Source organism: Eptesicus fuscus, chromosome 7, assembly GCF_027574615.1.
Source record: "Eptesicus fuscus isolate TK198812 chromosome 7, DD_ASM_mEF_20220401, whole genome shotgun sequence".
Lineage (NCBI taxonomy): Eukaryota > Metazoa > Chordata > Mammalia > Chiroptera > Vespertilionidae > Eptesicus > Eptesicus fuscus.
The window spans coordinates 6,125,970-6,147,229 of NC_072479.1; the positions used below are offsets into that span (position 1 = coordinate 6,125,970).

General features: G+C 44.0%; 1 protein-coding gene and 1 pseudogene across 2 annotated transcripts in view; one reads left to right on the plus strand and one right to left on the minus strand.

Moving 5' to 3' along the window:
- Positions 1-7,836: 7,836 nt before the first annotated feature.
- Positions 7,837-8,333, minus strand: LOC129149750 (ubiquitin-60S ribosomal protein L40-like; annotated as a pseudogene).
- A 3,647-nt stretch (positions 8,334-11,980) lies between these two features.
- The window catches only part of ZMYM2 (zinc finger MYM-type containing 2), a 195,208-nt gene continuing 185,928 nt past the window's right edge, over positions 11,981-21,260 (plus strand). The window contains exons 1-4 of one of the 2 annotated variants that reach the window (XM_028136284.2): positions 11,981-12,194; positions 12,942-13,009; positions 19,303-19,325; positions 20,112-20,238. In XM_028136284.2, coding sequence (XP_027992085.2) covers positions 20,174-20,238 — 65 coding nt within the window. In that variant the 5' untranslated portion in view covers positions 11,981-12,194; positions 12,942-13,009; positions 19,303-19,325; positions 20,112-20,173. The remainder of the gene's footprint in view (positions 12,195-12,941; positions 13,010-19,302; positions 19,326-20,111; positions 20,239-21,260) is intronic. The other variant, XM_054718723.1, reaches the window with a different exon arrangement.

Sequence of the window (21,260 nt, forward strand, 5' to 3'; positions counted from 1 at the left end):
ACGCCCAAGGGAACCCCACCCAGATCCGGGACACCCTTCAGGGCAAACCAGCTGGCCCCCACAGTGCACCAGGCCTCTATCCTATCTAATAAAAGAGTAATATGCAGATTGATCATCACTGCAACACACAATAAAGCTGCCCCCATGTGGTCAAAGATCCTGCCCCCATGTGGACACAAGATGGCCACCACAAGATGGCCAGCAGGAGAGGGCAGTTGGGAGGCACCCGGCCTGCAAGGGAGGGCAGTTGTGAGGGACCAGGCCTGCAAGGGAGGGCAGTTGAGAGGGACCAGGCTTGCAAGGGAGGGCAGTTGGAGTTGATCAACCCTGCAGGAGAGGGCAGTTAGGGGTGACCAGGCTGGCAGAGGAGGGAAGTTGGGGGCCAACAGGCTGGCAGGGGAGCAGTTAAGCATCAACCAGGCTGGCAGCGGAGTGGTTAGGGGGTGATCAGGCTGGCAGGCAGAAGCGGTTAGGGGCAATCAGGAAGGCAGGCAGGCAAGCAGTTGGGAGCCAGCAGTCCTGGATTTTGAGAGGGATGTCCGACTGCCCGTTTAGGCCCGATCCCTGATGGGATCGGGCCTAAACGGGCAGTCGGACATCCCTCCAGGAGTCCCAGATTGGAGAGGGTACAGGCTGGGCTGAGGGACAACCCCCCACCATGCACGAATTTCGTGCACTGGGCTTCTAGTATTATGTATAATTCACTCATTTCATTGAAGAAGAAACTGAGGCTCAACAAGGTCTAGGGTCACAAAGCTAACAAATGGTGGAATCAGGATCAAGATCAATTCTGCTTTCTCTTCCAAATCCCCACATTGCTTTCCCAGGGATTGTTAATCAGCTGCAGTTCAGTTTCATAAAGTGTAACACATACTATTAACCTTTGGCACTCGGATGTCGAGTGTGACTCAACATGGTTAGCATTAGAATAAAGGAATTGAGAAAAAAGCAAGCGAGTGCAAAGGGTTAAGAAGGAATAAGTATTTAATGTATTTTAGGAAGGATGGCAACTTAAATCTCTATTTTTTAAATTGATTTTTTCTATTAATAGTTCATTCTGGGTCATTCTCAGCTTCTGAAGTCATTGTGTGTCTTTATTTGTTTTTGAACTTGAATTTATCCATGATTTGTTTTCTCTAGATTTGTGTTTTTCCAAATCATAGTTTGTAAGCTAAGAAATCAATTTGGTGGGTTGGAACCACTGTTTATTGAAAACAACAACAGCCCTGGTTGGTGTAGCTAAGTTGGTTGGGCATCATCCCATGCACTGAAGGGTTGCTGGTTCGATTCTGGGTCAGGGCACATGCCCAGGATGCAGGCTTGATCCCCAGTGAGGGACATGCAGGAGGTAGCCATCAATGTGTTGCTCTCATGTTGATGCTTCTCTCTCTCTCTCTCTCTCTCTCTCTCTCTCTCTCTCTCTCTCTCTCTCTCTCTCTCCGTTTCTCTCTGAAATTCAGTAAACACACACACACACACACACAAAACCCTCAAAACCAAAACAACAACAAAATGGAAGAAAACAGTACAGACTTTATTTATTTATTTAATATATTTTATTGATTTTTTACAAAGAGGAAGGGAGAGGGAGAGAGATTTAGAAACATCGATGAGAGAGAACCATCAATCAGCTGCCTCCTGCACATCCCCTATTAGGGATGTGCTCGCAACCAAGGTACATGCCCTTGACCAGAATCGAACCTGGGACCCTTCAGTCCGCAGGCCAAGGCTCTATCCACTGAGCCAAACCGGTTAGGGCCAGACTATATTTAAATAGAGTAGAACATAAAATATAAAATCCACCTAAGGTAGCAAAGGCAATAATTTTCTAATGTAACTTTTATTTCAATTATGTAGTTATGTATATAGTTAGGTTTATACTGGGTCTTTGTGTATAATATGTATCCTAGTGATTGTCATGGTCAAAAAAAGTTTATAAGCCAATTCTCTATAATGTATTCCTTTATACAGTGTTTTAAAGTATATAAGAACTACAGGCCCGGTGCATGAAAATTCATGCACTGGAGAGGGGGGTCCCTCAGCCCGGCCTGCCCCCTCTCACAGTCTGGGAGCCCTCAGGGGCAGAAGGTGACCCAGTCATCAGGGGAAGGCGACGTCCCCATCACACCTCTGCTGCTGCCACTGCCGGGAGCACAAGCCTCAGCCGGCCCTGGTTACCTGAGCCCTGGGCAGCCCTGGGCAGCCGCCATCTGAGGCTTGCCTGCACCTCGGGCCGGCCCTGGGCGGCTGGGGGGCTGAGGGCCTGGGGGGCTCCGGAGGCAGGTGTGAGGAGCGGCCGGACCTGCCTGGGAGCGATCCCAACTGTCCTGTGTGCCTGCCACCCTGGCGAGGCTGAGGAGACTGGACGCTGCCATCTTGTGGCTGTGGGCGCCGCCATCTTTGTGAAGGCATGACAGTCAATTAGCATAGTCCCTCTTTATTAGATAGGATGATATGTTTACAGACTGCCAAACCTTAGAGGGAAGGCAGAGGAGGATGGAAGGGTGGAGAGATCAACCGATGAACTCATATGTGTATATGCATAACCCAGAGACACAGACAATACAGTGGGAAAGCTTGGCAGTGGAGGGGAGGAGAGGGAAATGGAGGGAAAAAGGGACATATGTAATACTTTCAACAATAAAGATTTATTTTTAAAAAGAATGATATGTTTAGACAAATATTTATTATAAACTAGAGGCCCAGTGCATGAATTCGTGCACCAGTGGGCCCCCTTGGCCTAGCCTGCAGAATTGGGCTTAAACGAGCTCTCTGACATCTCCCCAGGGGTCCCAGATTGCAAGAGGGTGCAGGCCAGGTCGAGGGACCCCACCAGTGCATGATCGGGGTAGGGGAGAGATGTGGGAGGTTGGCCAGCAAGGGAGGGACTGTGCGAGGGCTCCAGGACGTGTCTTGCCCATCTCGCTCAGTCCCAATTGACTGGACCCAAGCAGCAAGCTAACCTACTGGTTGGAGTGTCTGCCCCCTGGTGGTCAGTGCACATCATCGCAAGTGGTTGAGTGGTCTTAGCATATCATCAGCATATTGTACTTTGATTGGTTTAATGCAGTGGTTCTCAACCGTTCTAATGCCGCGACCCTGTAATACAGTTCCTCATGTTGTGGTGACCCCCAACCATAAAATTATTTTCGTTGCTACTTCATAACTGTAATTTTGCTACAGCTTACCCAGTTTCCCGTCCCTTTCTGCATGCGCCTCCGTACCTCTACACTTCACTTCCGCACATCCGCACCTCCTCCGAGTCTCAGTGAGCTTTTCTCTTTCCTTCTAGTTGTATAATTTCCACTCAGCCAGCCTTCCCGTGGGTCTGGATGATATCAGTTTTGTCTTTTAGTTGTAGTTTTGAGGTGGTTGTGCGAGGAGCAAGTTCAGGTGTTTACCTATGCTGCCATCTTGGTTTCTCTCCATAGATGTCTTGGATAAGTTTCTTATCCTTTCTTTGCCTCAGTTTCCTCATCTGTAAAAGTGTTACAGTAATATTAACTACTTTACATGTTGGTAAGAGGATTATGAGTTATTATTCACATTGAACAAAGAACAACTTCCTTCTTCCACATAAAAATGTCCTCAGTGCTTCAATTATTAAAGTATTGTCTTCTTTTCTTTATTTAGTAAATTTTTAAAATTGATTTTTAGAGAGTGGAAGGGAGAAAGAGATAGAGATGGAGATAGAGAGAAACATTGATTTGTTGTTTCACTTATTTATGCATTCATTGGCTGATTCTTATATGTGCCCTGACCCTGGATGGAACCCTTGGTGTGCTGGGTTAATGCCCTAATGAACTGAACTCCCTGCCCAGTGTTTGCCTTTTTTCTCTTTAATGGTAAAAGTTAACATGTTAGTCTACCTTAGCTCTCCAATTTCCTGCCCCAAACCATACTTTTTAAAAAAATATTCTCACCCAAGGTATTTTTTCCACTGATTTTTAGTGGAAGGGAGGGAGGTAGTAGAAGAGAGAGAGAGAGAGAGAGAGAGAGAGAGAGAGAGAGAGAGAGAGATTCATGTGAGAGTGTCACATTGATTGGTTGCCTCCCATATGCGACCCTACTGGAATGAGGATGGAATCTGCAACCCAGGGTAACTGCCCTTGTCCCGGAATTGAAACGAGATCCTCTGGTGCAATGGTGACACTCTAACCACTGACCAACACAGGCCAGGACTAAACAATTATTTTTTAAAATATATTTTTTATTGATTTCAGAGAGGAAAGGAGATGGAGAGAGAGATAGAAACATCAATGATGAGAGAGAATCATTGATTGCCTACCTCCTGCACGCCCCCTACTGGGGTAGAGCCTGGAACTCCAGCATGTGCCCTTGTCTGGAATCTAACCCAGGATCCTTTATTCTGTAGGCCAATGCTCTATCCACTGAGCCAAATGGGTTGAGGCAACAATTCTTTTATCTGGACTTCTATTCTCCTAGTGTTAGAGGTAAGAAAGGAATATTGGGAACTGGCTATCGTTATGGAAAGTATTGATCATGCTCTGTTAACCATGATTGCCTTGTGTTGGTTAAGGAAAGGACATTCTGACTTGGCTGGGAGTTGTATGCCCTCGGGACCTGGGAGTCAACCTTGGACCTGGGAGTCAACCTTGGAGTTTGACATGCTTGCCCCAGGCCTTCACCACCCTATTGTCTGTGTCCATGGGTCATGCATATATGCATACAAATTCTTTGGTTGATCACTTCCCACCCACCCTCTGCCACTTTCCCTCTGAGATTCTGCAGTCTATTCTATGCTTCTTTTTCTCTGGATCAATTTTGTTCATCAGCTTATTTTGTTAATTAGTTTCCACATATGAGTGAGGTCATGTGATACTTATCTTTCTCTGGCTGGCTTATATCACTTAGCATAATACTCTCTAAGTCCCTCCATGCTGTATCAAAGGGTAAGAGATCCTTGTTTTTTACTGCTGCATAGTATTCCATGATATAAATGTATCACAGCTTTTTTTTTATCCACTAGTCTACTGATGGGCACTTGGGCTGTTTCCAGATCTTAGCTATTGTAAATTGTGCTGTTATGAACATAGGGATGCATACATTCTTTCTGATTGGTGTTTGGGTTTTTTTTAAAAATATATTTTATTGATTTTTCACAGAGTGGAAGGGAGAGGGTTAGAGAGTTAGAAACATCGATCAGCTGCCTCCTGCACACCTCCTACTGGGGATGTGCCCACAACCAAGGTACATGCCCTTGACCGGAATCGAACCTGGGACCCTTCAGTCCACAGGCCGACGCTCTATCCACTGAGCCAAACCGGTTTCAGCGGGATTCTTATAATATACTAGCTTTCCCGTTGCAGGAAAAATCCTGCAATAGGATTTCCTGTTGCACTCTACCCCGCCTCCGTTCCGCCCTTGTCCCCTGCCCCGCCTTCTCCTCCAGCCTGCCTGCGTTTCCCTTCGCCCCCGGCCCTGCCTCTGCCCTGCCCTTGTCACCCGCCCTGCATTCTCCTCCAGCCCGCCTGCGTTTCCCTTCGCCCCCGGCCCCGCCTCCGCCCCGCCCTTGTCACCTGCCCCGCCTTCTCCTCCAGCCAGCCCGCGTTTCCCTTCGCCCCCGTTTCCCTTCGCCCCCGGCCCCGCCTCCACCCCGCCCTTCTCCTCCTCCCCACCCCCCGGCTTGCTTGCTTCTTCAAAGCTTTACTCCCTTCTGCAGCTCTTGGCTTCTTTGGATGCTGTCTTGATATGTAAATTAGCCGCCATCTTTGTTGGGGTAATTTGCATACTCGTCCTGATTGTTTGGTGGGCGTGGCTTGGCTGGTGGGCGTGGCTTAGGTGTAGTGAAGGTGCGGTCAATTTGCATATTTGTCTATTATTAGATTAGATTCCTAGAAGTGGGATTACTGGGTCAAATGTCAGTTCCATATTTAGTTTTCTGAGGAAACTCCATACTGTTTCCATAATGGGTGCACCAGTCTGCATTCCCACCAGCAGTGACAAGGATTCCCTTTTCCCCACATCCTCACTAGCACTTGTCATTTATTGATTTGTTGATAGTAGCCATTCTGACAGATGTGAGATGATACCTCATTGTCATTTTAATTGGCATCTCTGATGATCAGTGACTTTGAGTGTTTTTTTCATGTCTTTTTGCCATCTATATGCCCAGTGTGGAGAAGTGTCTATTTAGGTATTTTGCCCATTTAAAAAAAATGGATTTTTGTCTTCCTTTTGTTAAGTTGTATGAGTACCTATATATTTTGGATATTAACCCTTTGTCAGATGTATCACTGCCACATATGTTCTCCTATACAGTGGGATTCCTCTTCGTTTTGTTGATGGTTTCTTTTGCTGTGCAGAAGGTTTTTATTTGGGTGCAGTCCCATTTGTTTATTTTCTCCTTAGTTTCCTTTGCCCTAGGAGAAGTATCTGTAAGCATGTTGCTATGAGAGATGTCTGAGATTTTACTGCCCATGGTTTTGTCTATGGTTTTTATGGTTTCCCAACTCACATTTAACTCTTTTATCTATCTTGAGTTTTTCTTGTGTACGGTGTAATTTGGTGGTCTACTTTTATTTTTGTGCATGTATCTGTCCAATTTTCCCCAACACCATTTATTGAAGAGACTCTCTGTCCATTATATGTTCTTGTCTCCTGTGTCAAATATTAACCTTTTGCACTCGCTTGCTTTTTTCTTGATTCCTTTATTCTACTTGGGATTTAATTTTTTAAATACCCCAGATTTTACAAAGCGCGGCAATGAATAAAAAACTGGAGTTTCTTTTCATACAAACTTATTTATTTGGATTTTTTCATATTTCAAATTATTGATACATTCAAAGAGTATAAAAAGAGCTGCTACTGATGCTAACTGTGTCGAGTCACACTCGACATCCGAGTGCAAAAGGTTAAGATTCTCTCTTTGTCTTTAATTTTTGGCATTTTAAGTATGATGTGTTTGGGCTTGGGCCTGTTGGGTTCTTCTTGCTTGGGAATGTCTGTGCCTCCTGAACTTCTGTGACTCATTCCTTCATCAGTTTAGGAAAGTTTTCTGCCATTATTTCTTCAAACACGTTCTCTATTTTTTGCTCCTTTTCTTGCCCTTCTGTCACAACTATTATGCGAATATTGTTATGTTTCAGGTTTTCCCACAGCCCTCTCCTGTTCTTTTTTAAAAATACTTTTTTTTATTGATTTCAGTGAGGAAGGGAGAGGGAGAGAGAGAGAGAAACATCAGTCATGAGAGAGAATCATTGATTGGCTGCCTCCTGCATGCCCTCCCCACTTGTGATTGAGCCCACAACCTGGGCATGTGCTCTGACAGCGAATTGAACTGTTACCTACAGGTTCATAGGTCAGTGCACAACCCCTTAGCCACACCAGCTATGCTATCCTCCTGTTTTTAATTGTTTTTTCCTTTTGGTTATCTGATTGAGTGATTGATTTCTACCCTGTCTTCTAATTGATTGATCTGATCCTCAGCTTCCCATAATCTGCTCTGTATTCCCTCCAATGTGTTCTTTATTAGTTCTATGTCATTCTTTTTTTAAAAAATATATTTTATTGATTTTTTATGGAGAGGAAGGGAGAGGGAGAGAGAGTTAGAAACATCGATCAGCTGCCTCCTGCACACCCCCCACTGGGGATGTGCCCGCAACCAAGGTACATGCCCTTGACCGGAATCGAACCCGGGACCCTTCAGTCCGCAGGCCGACGCTCTATCTACTGAGCCAAATCGGATTTGGCTCTATGTCATTCTTTATTTCCAATTCTTTTTTCATACTTTCTGACCTTTTCTCATGCTGTTGAGCATCTTTACCATCATTATTCTTTTTTTTTTTTCCAGTCAACAAAAGAGAAACGTTATTGAGGCCCCAGCATCACAGGGTTCAGGTAGAAGGCTGCTCTGTGAACCCAAGGAGTTGGTGGAGGGGCCTTATTTAACCTTCTTCTTGGGACGCAGGTTGTTGGTGTGGCCACACTTCTTCTTGCGACATTGACAGCATGGGGGTGCAGGCGGGCATGACACTTGCGGCAGATCATCTTGTCGCAGTTGTACTTTTGCGCGAGCCGGCGGAGGGAGGGTTCGATGATGCCACCCCTCAGACGAAGCACCAAGTGCAGGGTGGATTCTTTCTGAATGTTGTAGTCTGAGGGAGTGCGACCATCCTCAAGCTGTTTGCTGGCAAAAATCAGACGCTGCTGGTCAGACGGGATGCCCTCCTTGTCTTGGATTTTAGCTTTGACATTCTCAATGGTGTCACTGGGCTCAACCTCAAGGGTGATAGTCTTGCCAGTCAGGGTCTTCACAAAGATCTGCATTTCTGTGTCTGTTGGGGAGGCTGCTCCGCCGTCTTGTTGACGAGAAAGAGAGCACCATCATTATTCTTAACTCTATATCAGATAAATATCTTATCTCCATTTAATTTATCTCTCCTTGAGGAATCTCTTGTTCTTTTATTTCATTTTATTTTTTTTATTTTATTTTATTTTTGTCTCCCCATTTTGGCTGCTTGTTTGGGTTTTTATGTAATATATAGATCTGCTACACCTCCCAGTCTCTAGTGCAGGACAGTGTTAAATGCTGTTTCTGACTAATTAGATCAGGCAAAGTCTCAAAGCCTCTAAAGACCCATCTCTGCCTGCAGACTGATTTGATTCAGTCTTGAGTAGCCTCTGGCAATCATCCACAGGTGGGGTGAGAGGTTTTCCAACAGGGTGGGACAAATGCTTTGACCTGGACGCTAATTGTTATTCTTAGTCTCCTAATGGGCCTCAGAAACTCCACAGCATGGGGCAAGGAGTTTTCCAATAGGGTGGGTCAACTGTCTTCCCCCCAGGCAAGCACTGCCTGGATATCAAAGGTCTGCCTGAAAAGATGACCTTTGCAGTGTGAAGGAATAACTCAGCACAGGAACCTGGGGTGTCTGTCTTCTCAGCTCTAACTCTAGAGCCCCCAATCCTGGCTTCTGCCCATGCAGCTTCAGTCCACTCAGTTCTCTCTCTGCCCGAACCCAAGGTGAGTGGCTGCACACAAGATTTTGTGCATTGTTCCTTTAAAAGGGTGCCAGAATTATAGCCATCTCTCCCTGGCAGATAGCAATCCTGTTGCTTTTCACAGCCATATGTTATGTGGGCACCTTTCTAAGTTTTGCTGCTTTCTGCATGGGGGCTCAGCTTGGGGTTATACCCCAGAGTTCTCAGTGACAACTTCCCACAACTGAGATACTAGTATCTCTCCGTTACTTCAGGACTAGGCAACTACTAACCTACTTTCTGTCTCTATAGATTTACCTAGTCTGGACAATCACATAAATGGAAACATATACTGTATAGTCTTTTGGGTCTATATTACTTATGTAGCATTACGTCTTCAAGATTCATCCATATTGTAGCATATATCAGAACTTCATTCCTTCTATGGCTGAATAATATTCCATTGTATGGATAGACTACAATTGTTTATACATTTATCAGTTAATGTATATTTGTGGTGTTTCTACCTTTTGGAAATTATGGAAATTAAAATATATTTGTAAAGTTCTTTAATGTAAATTAAGTGTAGTGCAAAAAAGTTATTATACAAAAAGTATTTTTCCCCCCAGTTCTAAACTCTCAACTAAAATTCTCCTTGAGTCCAGCTGGTGTTGCTCAGTGGTTGAGCATCGACCTGTGATCCAGGGGGTCATGGTTTGATTCCTGGTCAAGGCACATGTTGAGCTTATAGGCTTGATCCCCAGTGTGGGGCATGTAGGAGGCAGCCAATCGATGTTTCTCTCTCATCATTGATGTTTCTATCTCTTTCTCTATCCCTTCCTCTCTGAAATCAATAAAAATATATTAAAAAATATTGTCCTTGATACTACACAGGCAACCCATTGAATATCTTTATAGAGAAATGGATTTTAATGATGGAATACCAAATGTGAATAATATATTGTAATTATTATCCCTGTTGTTAATTATAAAACAGCAATAATGCCAGGGAATTTGTAGCTGTACAAAGCTTCCTTGAACTCATGTGGGAACACAACCTATCATTTAAGTCTATGACATGACTTACAAGGGTGGTATAAGTTTTTATGGACTTATTACAATGTTGCTCTGCATTTGTAATAGACCATTTGCTATGAAGATAGTGCCATCTAGAATGTCATTACATGTCCCAGCGGTGTGGTTCAGTGGTTAGAGCCTCTGCCCCGTGAATGGAAGGGTCACTGGCTCCACTCTGGTCAAGGGCAGGTACTTGGGTTGCAGTGTAGATACCTGGCCCCTGGATGGGGGCCTGGGTAGACAAAAATATCCGAGGGTGAGGATTAACAACAATAAAATCAATGCAAAACAGAACTGTGTACTATAAAGTTTTATAAGGATATTTCATTGTATTGAGAACTGAACAAATTACAATTATGAAATCAGTTTTGCAAAACCCCCATCCCCAATGATACTATTTTGAGAAAGCTGGTTGAAATACATGTTGGATATTTTTCAAGTTAAATAAGGAGAATTATATTCATTGCATTTTGCCCTAGGTGGAAGAATTACTTGATTTTTAAAATTCATCATTCATGAATAAATTTGTTTCTATGCTGTAAGTGGCGTCTATAATGTTTACTGAGACCTTCGAGGATGATTGACTTCATTATAAACTTCCTGTCCAACCTCATCTTGTTGAACGTTCAACGGTAACAATACATGTCTATGTAGGCGGTGGTGGATAATGGTGGAATTGAGAAGTCTAATTCATCCATGCATCCATGTCCCCGTCGTTGTCATCCCTCTATCCGCCGCTAGGGCGAGACCTGAGTCCTGGGACGGAATCCGGTGTGGCGTGCGCCCGACGTCGGGGTGGACCGGGAACAAAGAGGAGCCGTGGCCGGTGGGCTGCTCCCTGCGGTGACGGGGCTGTCGGCCGGCCCCTCACCCGGGAGACCATGGTGCAGGGTGGGAACAGCGCCCGCGCCCAGGACACCGCGGCGGCTCCGGCCCGTCCACCCTCGGGTCAGGCTCCAGGGGCGCCCCCAGGGCCTCCATCTTGGCCTTTGGGGTGGGACGGTGTCTGGGTCTCCTTGCCGTCTCCAGTCCCTGGGCCCCACGCGGACGCCGGGAGCAGGCTGTCCCTTGGCCGAATGGCGGATCGCAGCGGGGTCTGCAGGGGACGCGTCGCCCAGCCCCACAGACCCGGTTCCGAGTGGTCCCGACAAGATGGAGGACGCCGTCTCCTCCCGCAGCCATGACGGGCGGCGGCGGTGCTCCTCACGGGATGAGGCGCGGGTGGACGTGCGTCCGCCCCAGATCGCTCGGGGACGCCTTCGCCCGCCGCCCGACCCGTGGCCCGGGGCTAGCCCAGCCCATGGGCCCGCCCGGCGCCTCCAGCCTCCCGGACTCGGACAGGAGGGCGTGCGGGACATCGAGGCAGCGTCCCTTCCCGGGCGAAATGCTGGAACCGCCGCGGCGGGCTGGGCGCCCCGGCCCGAACGAGGGAAGCGATCCGGCCTCAGTGTCTCGGACCGTCCCGACAGAGAGAGTCCCCAAACCGCGGCAGGTCCCGCGGCTACGAAAGTCGGGCCGCTGACCCTACGGACCCGGTGGGGGCGGGGCGGGAGGCGGGAGCGAGGAGGGAGGACCGCGGCCCAGGCCACAGCCAGCTTAGGGGCCAGGGAATGGAAGTACAGGGGGTGTGGCTTGCGCCTGACGGACAGCCTCACGGGCCGTCCCCTTATGGGATTCCTGAAGGAAGGCAGACTCGGCCAATGGACGCGCCCCAGGCACCCCGGCCGGCCCTCGCCAGCCAATGGGGATGCGGAGGGCGGGGCTCGCTCGGGCTCAGCCCGCCGCCTCCTCCGCCTTCGCCTGCTCTCAGCGCTAAACCCGGGACTGGACCGAGCGGAGTTGTGCGCGTCGCCGAAGGGGGTGGGTCGGGGGAGGGGAGGTTCGTTCCGCGGAGCCGCAGCCAGAACCGGGTGAGGCTCGTCCCCGCGGTATTAGTAGTCCTGGCTCGTGGACGGTGGGGGTGGCTGGGTGCAGCGCAGCCTTGGGAGGCGGAGGCGGAGATGGGTGAGGGCGGCCTCTGGAGCCTCCCACCGGCCTGGGACTAACCCCCGCGGCGCGGCCGCCGTCGTCGGTGTGCGTCCTACCCGGGCGGCCGGTCCGGCCTCGCTCATGTCACGGCTCGGTCGCATGCGGCCCGTGGACTGGGGGCTCGCGTGCGAGGCCGGGAGGGCCGGGTGAGGACGCCGGGTTGGGGGCGCTCGGCGGGGGCGCCAGGGTGGGGGCGCGGGCATTTTCCTTTCTCTCCCGGGGGTGGGGGAGTAGTGTGGCGGAGAAGGGGCGCTCGGTCTTCCCGCTCCCGGTACTGCGCCGGAGCTCGGGGTCTCCAACTTTGGGGGTGAGGGTCCGGGTCCGCGCCGGGCCCTCTCCGCGCTCCCCTCCCCGGCACTGCGCGGCCCTGCCCCGCACGTATTGTTTGGCTGGGTCTCTAATGGCGGACGGGGAGACAGCGCAGCCGGTCGCCGACTGCGGGGGTTGGGGGGGGACAAGTCTCGGGCCCAGGGCTAAAGCTTGGGGCAAATGTGGGCGATTTCAGCCCAGCGGCGATGCGAGCCGCTCCTAAATTGGAGTTGGTGCCCGGAGTGACGGGAGAGACCCCGGGTGGGCCCATTTGGGAGAAAATGCTGGCGTCGAGGCAACGTTTGCCCTTCCCCCGCTCTCTCCATTGGGGCAGGTTGGATGCCCTCCACCTTCTCCCTTCAGATTTTGCATTTCACTTGGGTTTTGGGACCAAATTCATATTTTACGCCATTTTGCTCCGCTTTACGTACGAGGGATTGTTGGTCTCGTGTTGGGCAGTGATAACAGAAGGACCGAACCTCCTTGACCTCATATTCCCTTTTCGTTTTTCTCGTGGGAAGGGCTGGTTGTCCTACCTGGATGGCTCGTTCTTGATACATTTCTCGTTTTCCCTCTTACCCCAGGAGCAGGAATCGCTCTGAACTCCGTGTGGTGAATTTTTGACAGAAAGTGAGAAGGAAACACCCTCATTGTGAGTCCTTTGCCCCTGATTCGTCGCCCTTAGAGAAAGTTGTCAGGTTGTAGATGTTCAGACCTGGATCTTGTCCGTCCAGGTGTTGTGAGGGGGGAGGAGCTTCCCTGGGTGGCCGCCGCCTGGGTAATAATTGGGAGTGGGCGCTGCAGATCTGCTGCTGCTGCTGCAGCACAAACCTCAGGTCCTGCAGCTCGCTGCTCACATTACCCAGAGGTGGGTTGGTGGGAAGGAGGGCATATTTCTTGCGCCCTCTAGAGTTCCACAGTGGGAACTGAAGTTACTTCGTTTTGGTATGCAAGAAACCGTCCTTTACATTTTTTCTACCTTTATAATGGTAATTCATCGAAGGGATAGGAAAAATAGGAAGAACCATTTAACTTTTTGTTTGTGTCTGATTTAAAACTCATAGGTTTACTCTGAGGGTTCATGAGTTGGTAGGTCTCTTTCATGTCTTTGCTTAGGCTTAAGTCCACTCCTAGTTCAGCAACTAGTATGCTGATCACACCAGCCCATTGCTCTCTGAGTTCCCCATCTTCTGTGGTCAGTAGTCTTCACTTGAGTCATTCTTTTATTTATTTATTATTTTTATTTTTTAAATATATATGTATTATTGATTTTTTACAGAGAGGAAGGGAGAGGGATAGAGAGTTAGAAACATCGATGAGAGAGAAACATCAATCAGCTGCCTCCTGCACACCCCCTACTGGGGATGTGCCTGCAACCAAGGTACATGCCCTTGACTGGAATCGAACCTGGGACCTTTCAGTCCGCAGGCTGACGCTCTATCCACTGAGCCAAACCGGTTAGGGCTCTTTTTTTTTTTTTAATCAGTGATTTAAAAATTTTAAAATAGATCAGAGAGAGAGAGAGAGAGAGAGAGAGAGAGAAACATCAATTTGGTGTTCCACTTATTTATGCATTCATTGGTTGATTCTTGTATACTATGACTGGGGGTTTAACCAACAGCTACCTGGCCAGGGCTTCACTTGAGTAATTTTTAAAAATGTTAACAGAGAGTTATTGTTTAGTGCTTGTAATTTGCTGATTTTAAGTCAGTCTGGGAATGTTCTAGATAAAAAGATAAGCATAACCAGTCAAAACCTCCCTCATTTGAAATTAGTTACAAAATATCAGTGAAGTTAGCACTCTGGACACATTGTATCTCTTGAGCCCATTGACAGTTGATACTGTAACTTGAAGATCTCTGTCAGAGGTGAGTCATAAGTATAGTAGCTTATACTTAATAAGTTGCAAATGGGTCAAAAGACAGTTAATTGATGATGAATATTTGCTGAATACTGATAAAGATGATGTGAGGATGATAGCTTATATTAAATAGGTATCATTTAGGTGCAGTGCAGGACACTTCCATGTATTATTTCACTTAATCTTAGCAGATAGACTGGGGCAATTAAAATAGTATGTATTGCCCTAGTCGGTTTGGTTCACTGGATAGTGTTGGCCTGTGGACTGAAGGGTCCTGGGTTCGATTCCTGTCAAGGGCACATACCTGGGTTGTGGGCTCAATCCCCAGTAGGGGGAGTGCAGGAGGTAGCTGATCAATGATTCTCATCGATGTTACTGTCTCTCTTCCTCTTCCTCTCAGAAATCAATAAAAATACATTAAAAACAAACAACCAAAAAAACTCCTCTTTAAAAAAAATAGTATGTATTGAGCCCCTATTGTGTACCAGCACAACTGTAAGCTAAATTTAAAAACAAGTTTACTTAGAAACTTTCAAATTTCCGATTATGAGTAGTATATTGAATTTCTTGTACCTATTATTTACATTTTGTAATGTCCACACATGGCCAAGCTAATTTTTAACCTGTATTAAGTAATTTAGTCTTCATGAAAACCCGTTGATATAGGTACTGTTTGTATTCCTAATTTGTAGAGGAAGAAAAATAATGCCAAGATGTCATTCTTGTTTTGCTTAATGATTTAACTCGGAATTAAAAGTATTTTAAAACACCAGTTAATGGAGTTTTAATATGCCAGACAATAAGATACAGAGACCCTGACAATTTTTAATTGACTTTGCTTAAGTAAGTTCCTTATTATACTTAACATTTGTTGGGCAGTTACTGTTAGGTGCTATTAGATGTACTTACAAAGTATCTTGACAGTTAAAATACTTTGCATAATTATGGCATCTTAGAGCATTCTTTTTTATTTATTAAAATTTCTTAAAAAATGGATTTTTATAGAGATAGGAAGGGGAAAAAAAACATTCATGTGAGAGAGTAACATTGATTGGTTTCCTCCTGTATACCCCCCTGACCGGGGATCAAACCTATAATCCTTGTATGTACCCTGACTGGGAATCAAACCTGTGAATGAAGTTTAACCAACTGGGACACTCTGACCAGGGCTAGTGCATTCTTAATGGTATGAATCACCCTCCCCTCCCACCTGTCCTTTTAAACAATTGGAGGAAATGTACAGCATGGTCCCTACTTTTCCATGTTCTAATATTTAATTTCATGGGGTAGACTTTATACCTCATTTGATGAGATAATCCTGCATCACTCAGATGTCACATAGGTGTTGACATATGGATATTTCAGATTTTTCATGGATATGGAGCTTGATAAAACATCTTGTACAATTGTTTATAGTCTTTTTTTTTTTTAATCCTCACCTGAGGGTATGCTTTTATTGATTTTAGAGAGAGAGGGAGGGAGGGGGGGGAGAGAGAGAGAGAGAGAGAGAGAGAGAGAGAGAGAGAGAAAAAGAGAAACATCAGTGTGAGAGAGAAACATCAGTCACATCAATTGGTCACCTCCTGTGTGTGCCCTGTCCTGCAATCTTGATGTATTGGGTAGATATCCCAACCCACTGGCCAGAGCCCTAGAATAAATTTTTGTATAGCATTGAAAAATATTATTTGGAGTTAAAAGATGATGTGAATAGGGGTTTTCAAAATCACTTGATCACATGACTAGTTTGGGATTTGTTCTAAATTAAAAATGAAAAGTAATAAAATTTAAGGAAAATTCATGGTCTTTAATTTGGAAGAGGGTATACTGTTGGGGATTTTATTTTTACTGATTTGATCAATGTCCTATAAGTATTAATATTCACTATTTTAAGAAATGATTTAAGAGTAAACTTTGGATATTAAAATAAATAGATATTGAATATGTAATAGATCTGGTTTTAACAAAATTAGTATATTTCATTGTTATGTGTTATCTTGTTTTTGTTACCCTTCTTGAAGAGTTATCAGATTATAGTTAGAGAATTTCAGCTCATTTTTAAAATATCAGTAGGCTGCCAAGGACCAGGTTTCTCTTTGCTAGAAGTTCTAGATTTTTTTCCCTCTCAGTATAGTTTTTAGTGAATTTGAAGTTATTTTTGTGAATTTAAAGTTTAAAAATACACACCTAAAATAATTATATATTATTGTATGTCAATTATATCTTTAATAAGCAATGTTTAAAATATTTTATCGTTAAATTATTAAATATTTTGGTATGATTGTGGTATTAAAAGTTAATGTTAAATTGTAATTTTAAGATACTTTTACTAGGAATAGAATTGTTGCAATATCAAATTAAAGAAATTGTGAGGTCTATCATAATTATTGCAGTAAACTTCTTTCTAACCATTTAGATTGAATAGGAAAAATACTTAAATGCCTATTTTAAGTAAAATGGTTATCACAGTTAGAGGTTACAGACAGAAGAGAGTTTATAAAATGTGACTAGCCCGGCCGGTGTTGCTCAGTGGTTGAGTGTTGACCTATGAACCAGGAGGTCACCGTTCGATTCCCCCGTCAAGGCATATGCCCAGGTTGCGGGCTTGGTTCCCATTGTGGGGTGTGCAGGAGGCAGCTGATCAATGATTCTCTGTCATTGTTGATGTTTCTAGCTCTCTCTCCTCCCTTCCTCTCTGAAATAAATGAAAATATATTAAAAAATATTAAATGTGACTAATTCAATGAGACAAATTATTCAGGTTTTTGCTTTACTTTGTTTTTACGTTATAGCAATGACGTGTATATTACTGTAGTTGTAGTTACCTACATACCTTGTATGGATTTATTTTTGTACGAATTTGGAACTGAAATTATGGTTTTCTAACTCAAAATATTAAAGAAACTTTTCTTGTAATGCTGGAACAGTTTTATAATAATTTGTATAAGAAAGGCACATTTTTTATGTCTTTTGCCTAGGAAGAGTGTTTCTTGGATTAGAGTTGGACTAAACAGAATAGTTCAGGCTAATCAGTCAAGGCAGTGTAGAAGTCATTTATTGAACAAATCATGTATTACAACATGTACTGTATATCATGCATACAAAAAAGATGTTTTTTGTTAACAGTTGGCTGGCAATTTCTTTGCCACTATGCTCAGACGAGCATTAGATGTTGATTTTGAATGCTACACTCCAGAACCCTAATTTGGAATTTGTAAGTTGTTGGTTAGGTCCAGTGATTATGTCTTAGTGAATTGTGCTTTCAGTTCTATAGAATTAAGGAAATGTTAGAGTGGAAGTAAAAATTTAGATTAAATTAAACTTTTATTATATCTACTTGTTTTAGATTTATATTTGTATTTTTTTCTTTGAAGGTTGTCATATTTTAATTGTCCTAGTTTATTTTATTTCTGGCTCTAACAGGTATCAGAATTCTTTTTTTTTTTTTTTTAAATCTATATTGTTGAGAGTATTACAGATTTCCCCCCTGTCTCCCCCCACTGCTTCCCTCTATGCATTTCCCTCTCCATCCCAGGCCTTTACCACCCCACTGTTGGTGTCCTTAGGTAAGATCTTTGGTTAATCTCTCTTCTTGCCCCCCTCCCCCTTTCCCTCTGAGATTCGTCAAATCTGTTCCATGCTTCCATGTCTCTGATTCTATTTTATTCACCAGTTTATTTTGTTCATTATATTTCTTGTTTGTTTATTTTTATTTTTAGATTCAATTGTTGATAGGTATTTATTTGTTACCATTTTATTCTTCATATTTTTGATCTCTTCTTCCCTTTCAACATTTCCTGTAATACTGGTTTGGTGGTGATGAACTCCTTTAGCTTTTTCTTGTCTGTGAAGCTCCTTATCTGACCTTCATTTCAAATATATATATATTTTTTATTGATTTCAGAGGTGAAGGGAGAGGGAGAGAGAGATAGAAACAAATGATGAGAGAGAATCATTGATTGGCTGCCTCCTGCACGCCCCCTATTGGGGATCGAGCCCACAACCCTGTCATGTGCCCTTGACTGGAATTGAATATGGGACCCTTCAGTCCTCAGGCCGATGCTCTAGCCACTGAACCAAACTGACTAGGGCTGACCCTCAATTCTAAATGAGAGCTTTTCTGGGTAGAGTAATCTTGGTTGTAGGTTCTTGCAGTTCATCACTTTGAGTATTTCTTGCCACTCCCTTACGGCCTGCAAAGTCTGTTGAGAAATCAGCTGATTAGTTGTATGAGTGCTCCCTTGTAGGTAACTAACTGCTTTTCTCTTGCTGCTTTTAAGATTCTCTCTTTGTCTTTAGCCCTTGGCATTGAAATTATATATATGGCTTGGTGTGGGCTTCTTTGGTTTTCTCTTGTTTGAGACTCTCTGCTTCCTGGACATGTAAGTCATGTTTCTTTCACCAGGTAGGGGAAGTTTTCTGTCATTGTTTCTTCAAATAGGTTTTCAATATCTTTCTCTCTTCTTCTTCTGGCAGCCCCATGATGTGAATGTAGGTACACTTAAAATTGTCCCAGAGGCCCGTTACACTATTTTCATATTTTTGGATTCTTTTTTCTTTTTGTTCTTCTGAATGGGTGTTTTTTGCTTCCTCTATTCCAAATCATTTATTTGATTCTCAGAATCCTCTACTCTACTGCTGAATCCCTGTAAATTATTCTTCATTTTAGTTAGTGTGTGCTTAATTTCTGACTGATCCTTTTTCATATCTTTGACATTCTCATTAAGATCCTTGAAAGTCTCATTAAAATCTTGAGTAACCTTATAACCATGTTTTTACTCTGTATCGAGTAGTTTGCTTGCTTCCATTTTTTTTTCATTTGTGAGCTGTTTCTTTGTCACAAATCACTGATGCTGCCTCCTGCACATGCCCCTTTGGGGATTGAGTCTGCAACCCAGGCTTGTGCCCCAATCGGAATCTAACCGTGACTTCGTGGTTCATAGGTCGACGCTCAACCACTGAACCCCTCTGTCCGGGCCTGGACCTGTTTGTCAATTTATTTTGTTCATTAGCTTCCACATATGTGAGATCATTTGAAATTTGTCTTTCTCTGACTGGTTTATTTTTCTTTGCATAATAATCTCCAGGTCTCTCCATGCTGTCTCAAAGGGTAAGAGATCCTTCTTTTTCACTGCTGCATATTATTTCATTATGTAAATGTACCACTGCTTTTTTATCCATTTATCTACTGATAGGTACTTACTTGGGCTGTTTCCAGATCTTAGCTATTGTAAATTGTGCTGCTATGAACACAGGGGTGCATATATTTTTTCTGATTGGTATTTGTAGGATATATTCCTAGAAGTGCGATCACTGGGTCAAATCGCATTTTCATTTTTAATTTTTTGAGGGAACTTGATACTGTTTTCCAAAGTTGCTGCACCAGTCTGTATTCCCACTGGCTGTGTATCTAAGGTTCCCTTTTCTCCACATCCTTGCCAATACTTGTTGTTTATTGATTTATTGATGATAAACATTCTGGCAGGTGTGAAAGGATAACTAAGAGTTGTTTTTATTTGCATCTCTCTTATAGTGACATTGAGCTTTTTTTCATATCTATTGTCCATCTATATGTCCTCTTTGGATAAGTGTCTATTCAGATCCTTTGCCCATTTTAAAATTGGATCATTTGTCTTCCTGGTGTTGAGTTGTATGAGTTATTTATATATTTTGGAAATTAACCCTTTCTCAGATGTATCATTGGCAAATATGTTCTCCCAAAAAGTGGAGTCCCTTTTTATTTTGATTATGGTTTCTTCTCTGCGTAGGAGATTTTTAGTTTGATGTAGTCCCATTTGTTTATTTTGTCCTTTGTTTCTCTTGCCCTAGGAGATGTGTCGGTTAAATTTCTGCTATGTGAGATGTCTGAGATTTTGCTGCCTATGTTTTCTTCTAGGATTTTTATGGTTTTGCGACTTACATTTTATTTGGGAAAATTGGACAGGTACATGCAAAAAAATGAAACTAGACCACCAACTTACACCATACACAGGAATAAACTCAAAATGGATAAAAGACTTAATGTAAGTTGCGAAACTATTTTTGCCTGTTTTAACATTGTATATCCTGTTTTTTTAATCAAATGACTTTTAACAAACCTGCCTAGGAAGTCATTTCATTTTGTATCTCCAAGTAGTTTGTGTTGTTCATCAAAGAGAAGCTTCTGTTCGAGTTAATCTTTGTCTTCCATGACACAGACTCCTGACTTCTATTATTCCCTTGTTCTCTTCATTTGTATATCACCTCTTCATCCTTGATGTCCTTTCTCAGTGGTTTTTATCCAGTCTTCTTCCCAACTCGTTTTGCACTTAAAAGAAATATCACACAGTATCAGTAATAGCATCCTATGTGCTCAGTCTAATTTTGCTGTACTTATTTGAGGCATATTCAAATTTTAGTAAACTTAAATTGGGTGAGATGCCATGTAGTGTGGTTTTAATGGTACTTTGGGACTTCACATGCAAAGAGGGAATTAGTGGGACTTAATTTTGCAGCTTTTTTTTGCCTATATCAGTTTTTTTTTTAAAATATATATTTTATTGATTTCTTACAGAGAGGAAGGGAGAGGGATAGAGAGCTAGAAACATCGATGAGAGAGAAACATCGACCAGCTGCCTCCTGCACACCCCCTACTGGGTATGTGCCCGCAACCAGTGTACATGCCCTTGACCGGAATCGAACCTGGGACCTTTCAGTCCGCAGGCCGACGCTCTATCCACTGAGCCAAACCGGTTTCGGCCCTATATCAGTTTTTATCATTTGAGTGTTGCTGGGGGACATGAGTCTGGAGTCAGGTTGGTGTTCAAATCTGCCTTGCCCTGGAAGGAACTTTGGGGGTGATGAAAGTCTTCTAAAACTAGATTGTGATAACTGTGTAAGCAGTACAGGCAATCCTTGGGTTATGTCAGAGATCCGTTCCTAAGGTGTGACGTAACTCAATTTTCACCGTAAGTCTGAACCCACCTACATAAGCACCTATGTCACTCACACGGAGCACATACACAGCAGTAATGAAGTGAAACAGTAAAAAAATTTAAAAGAAAGA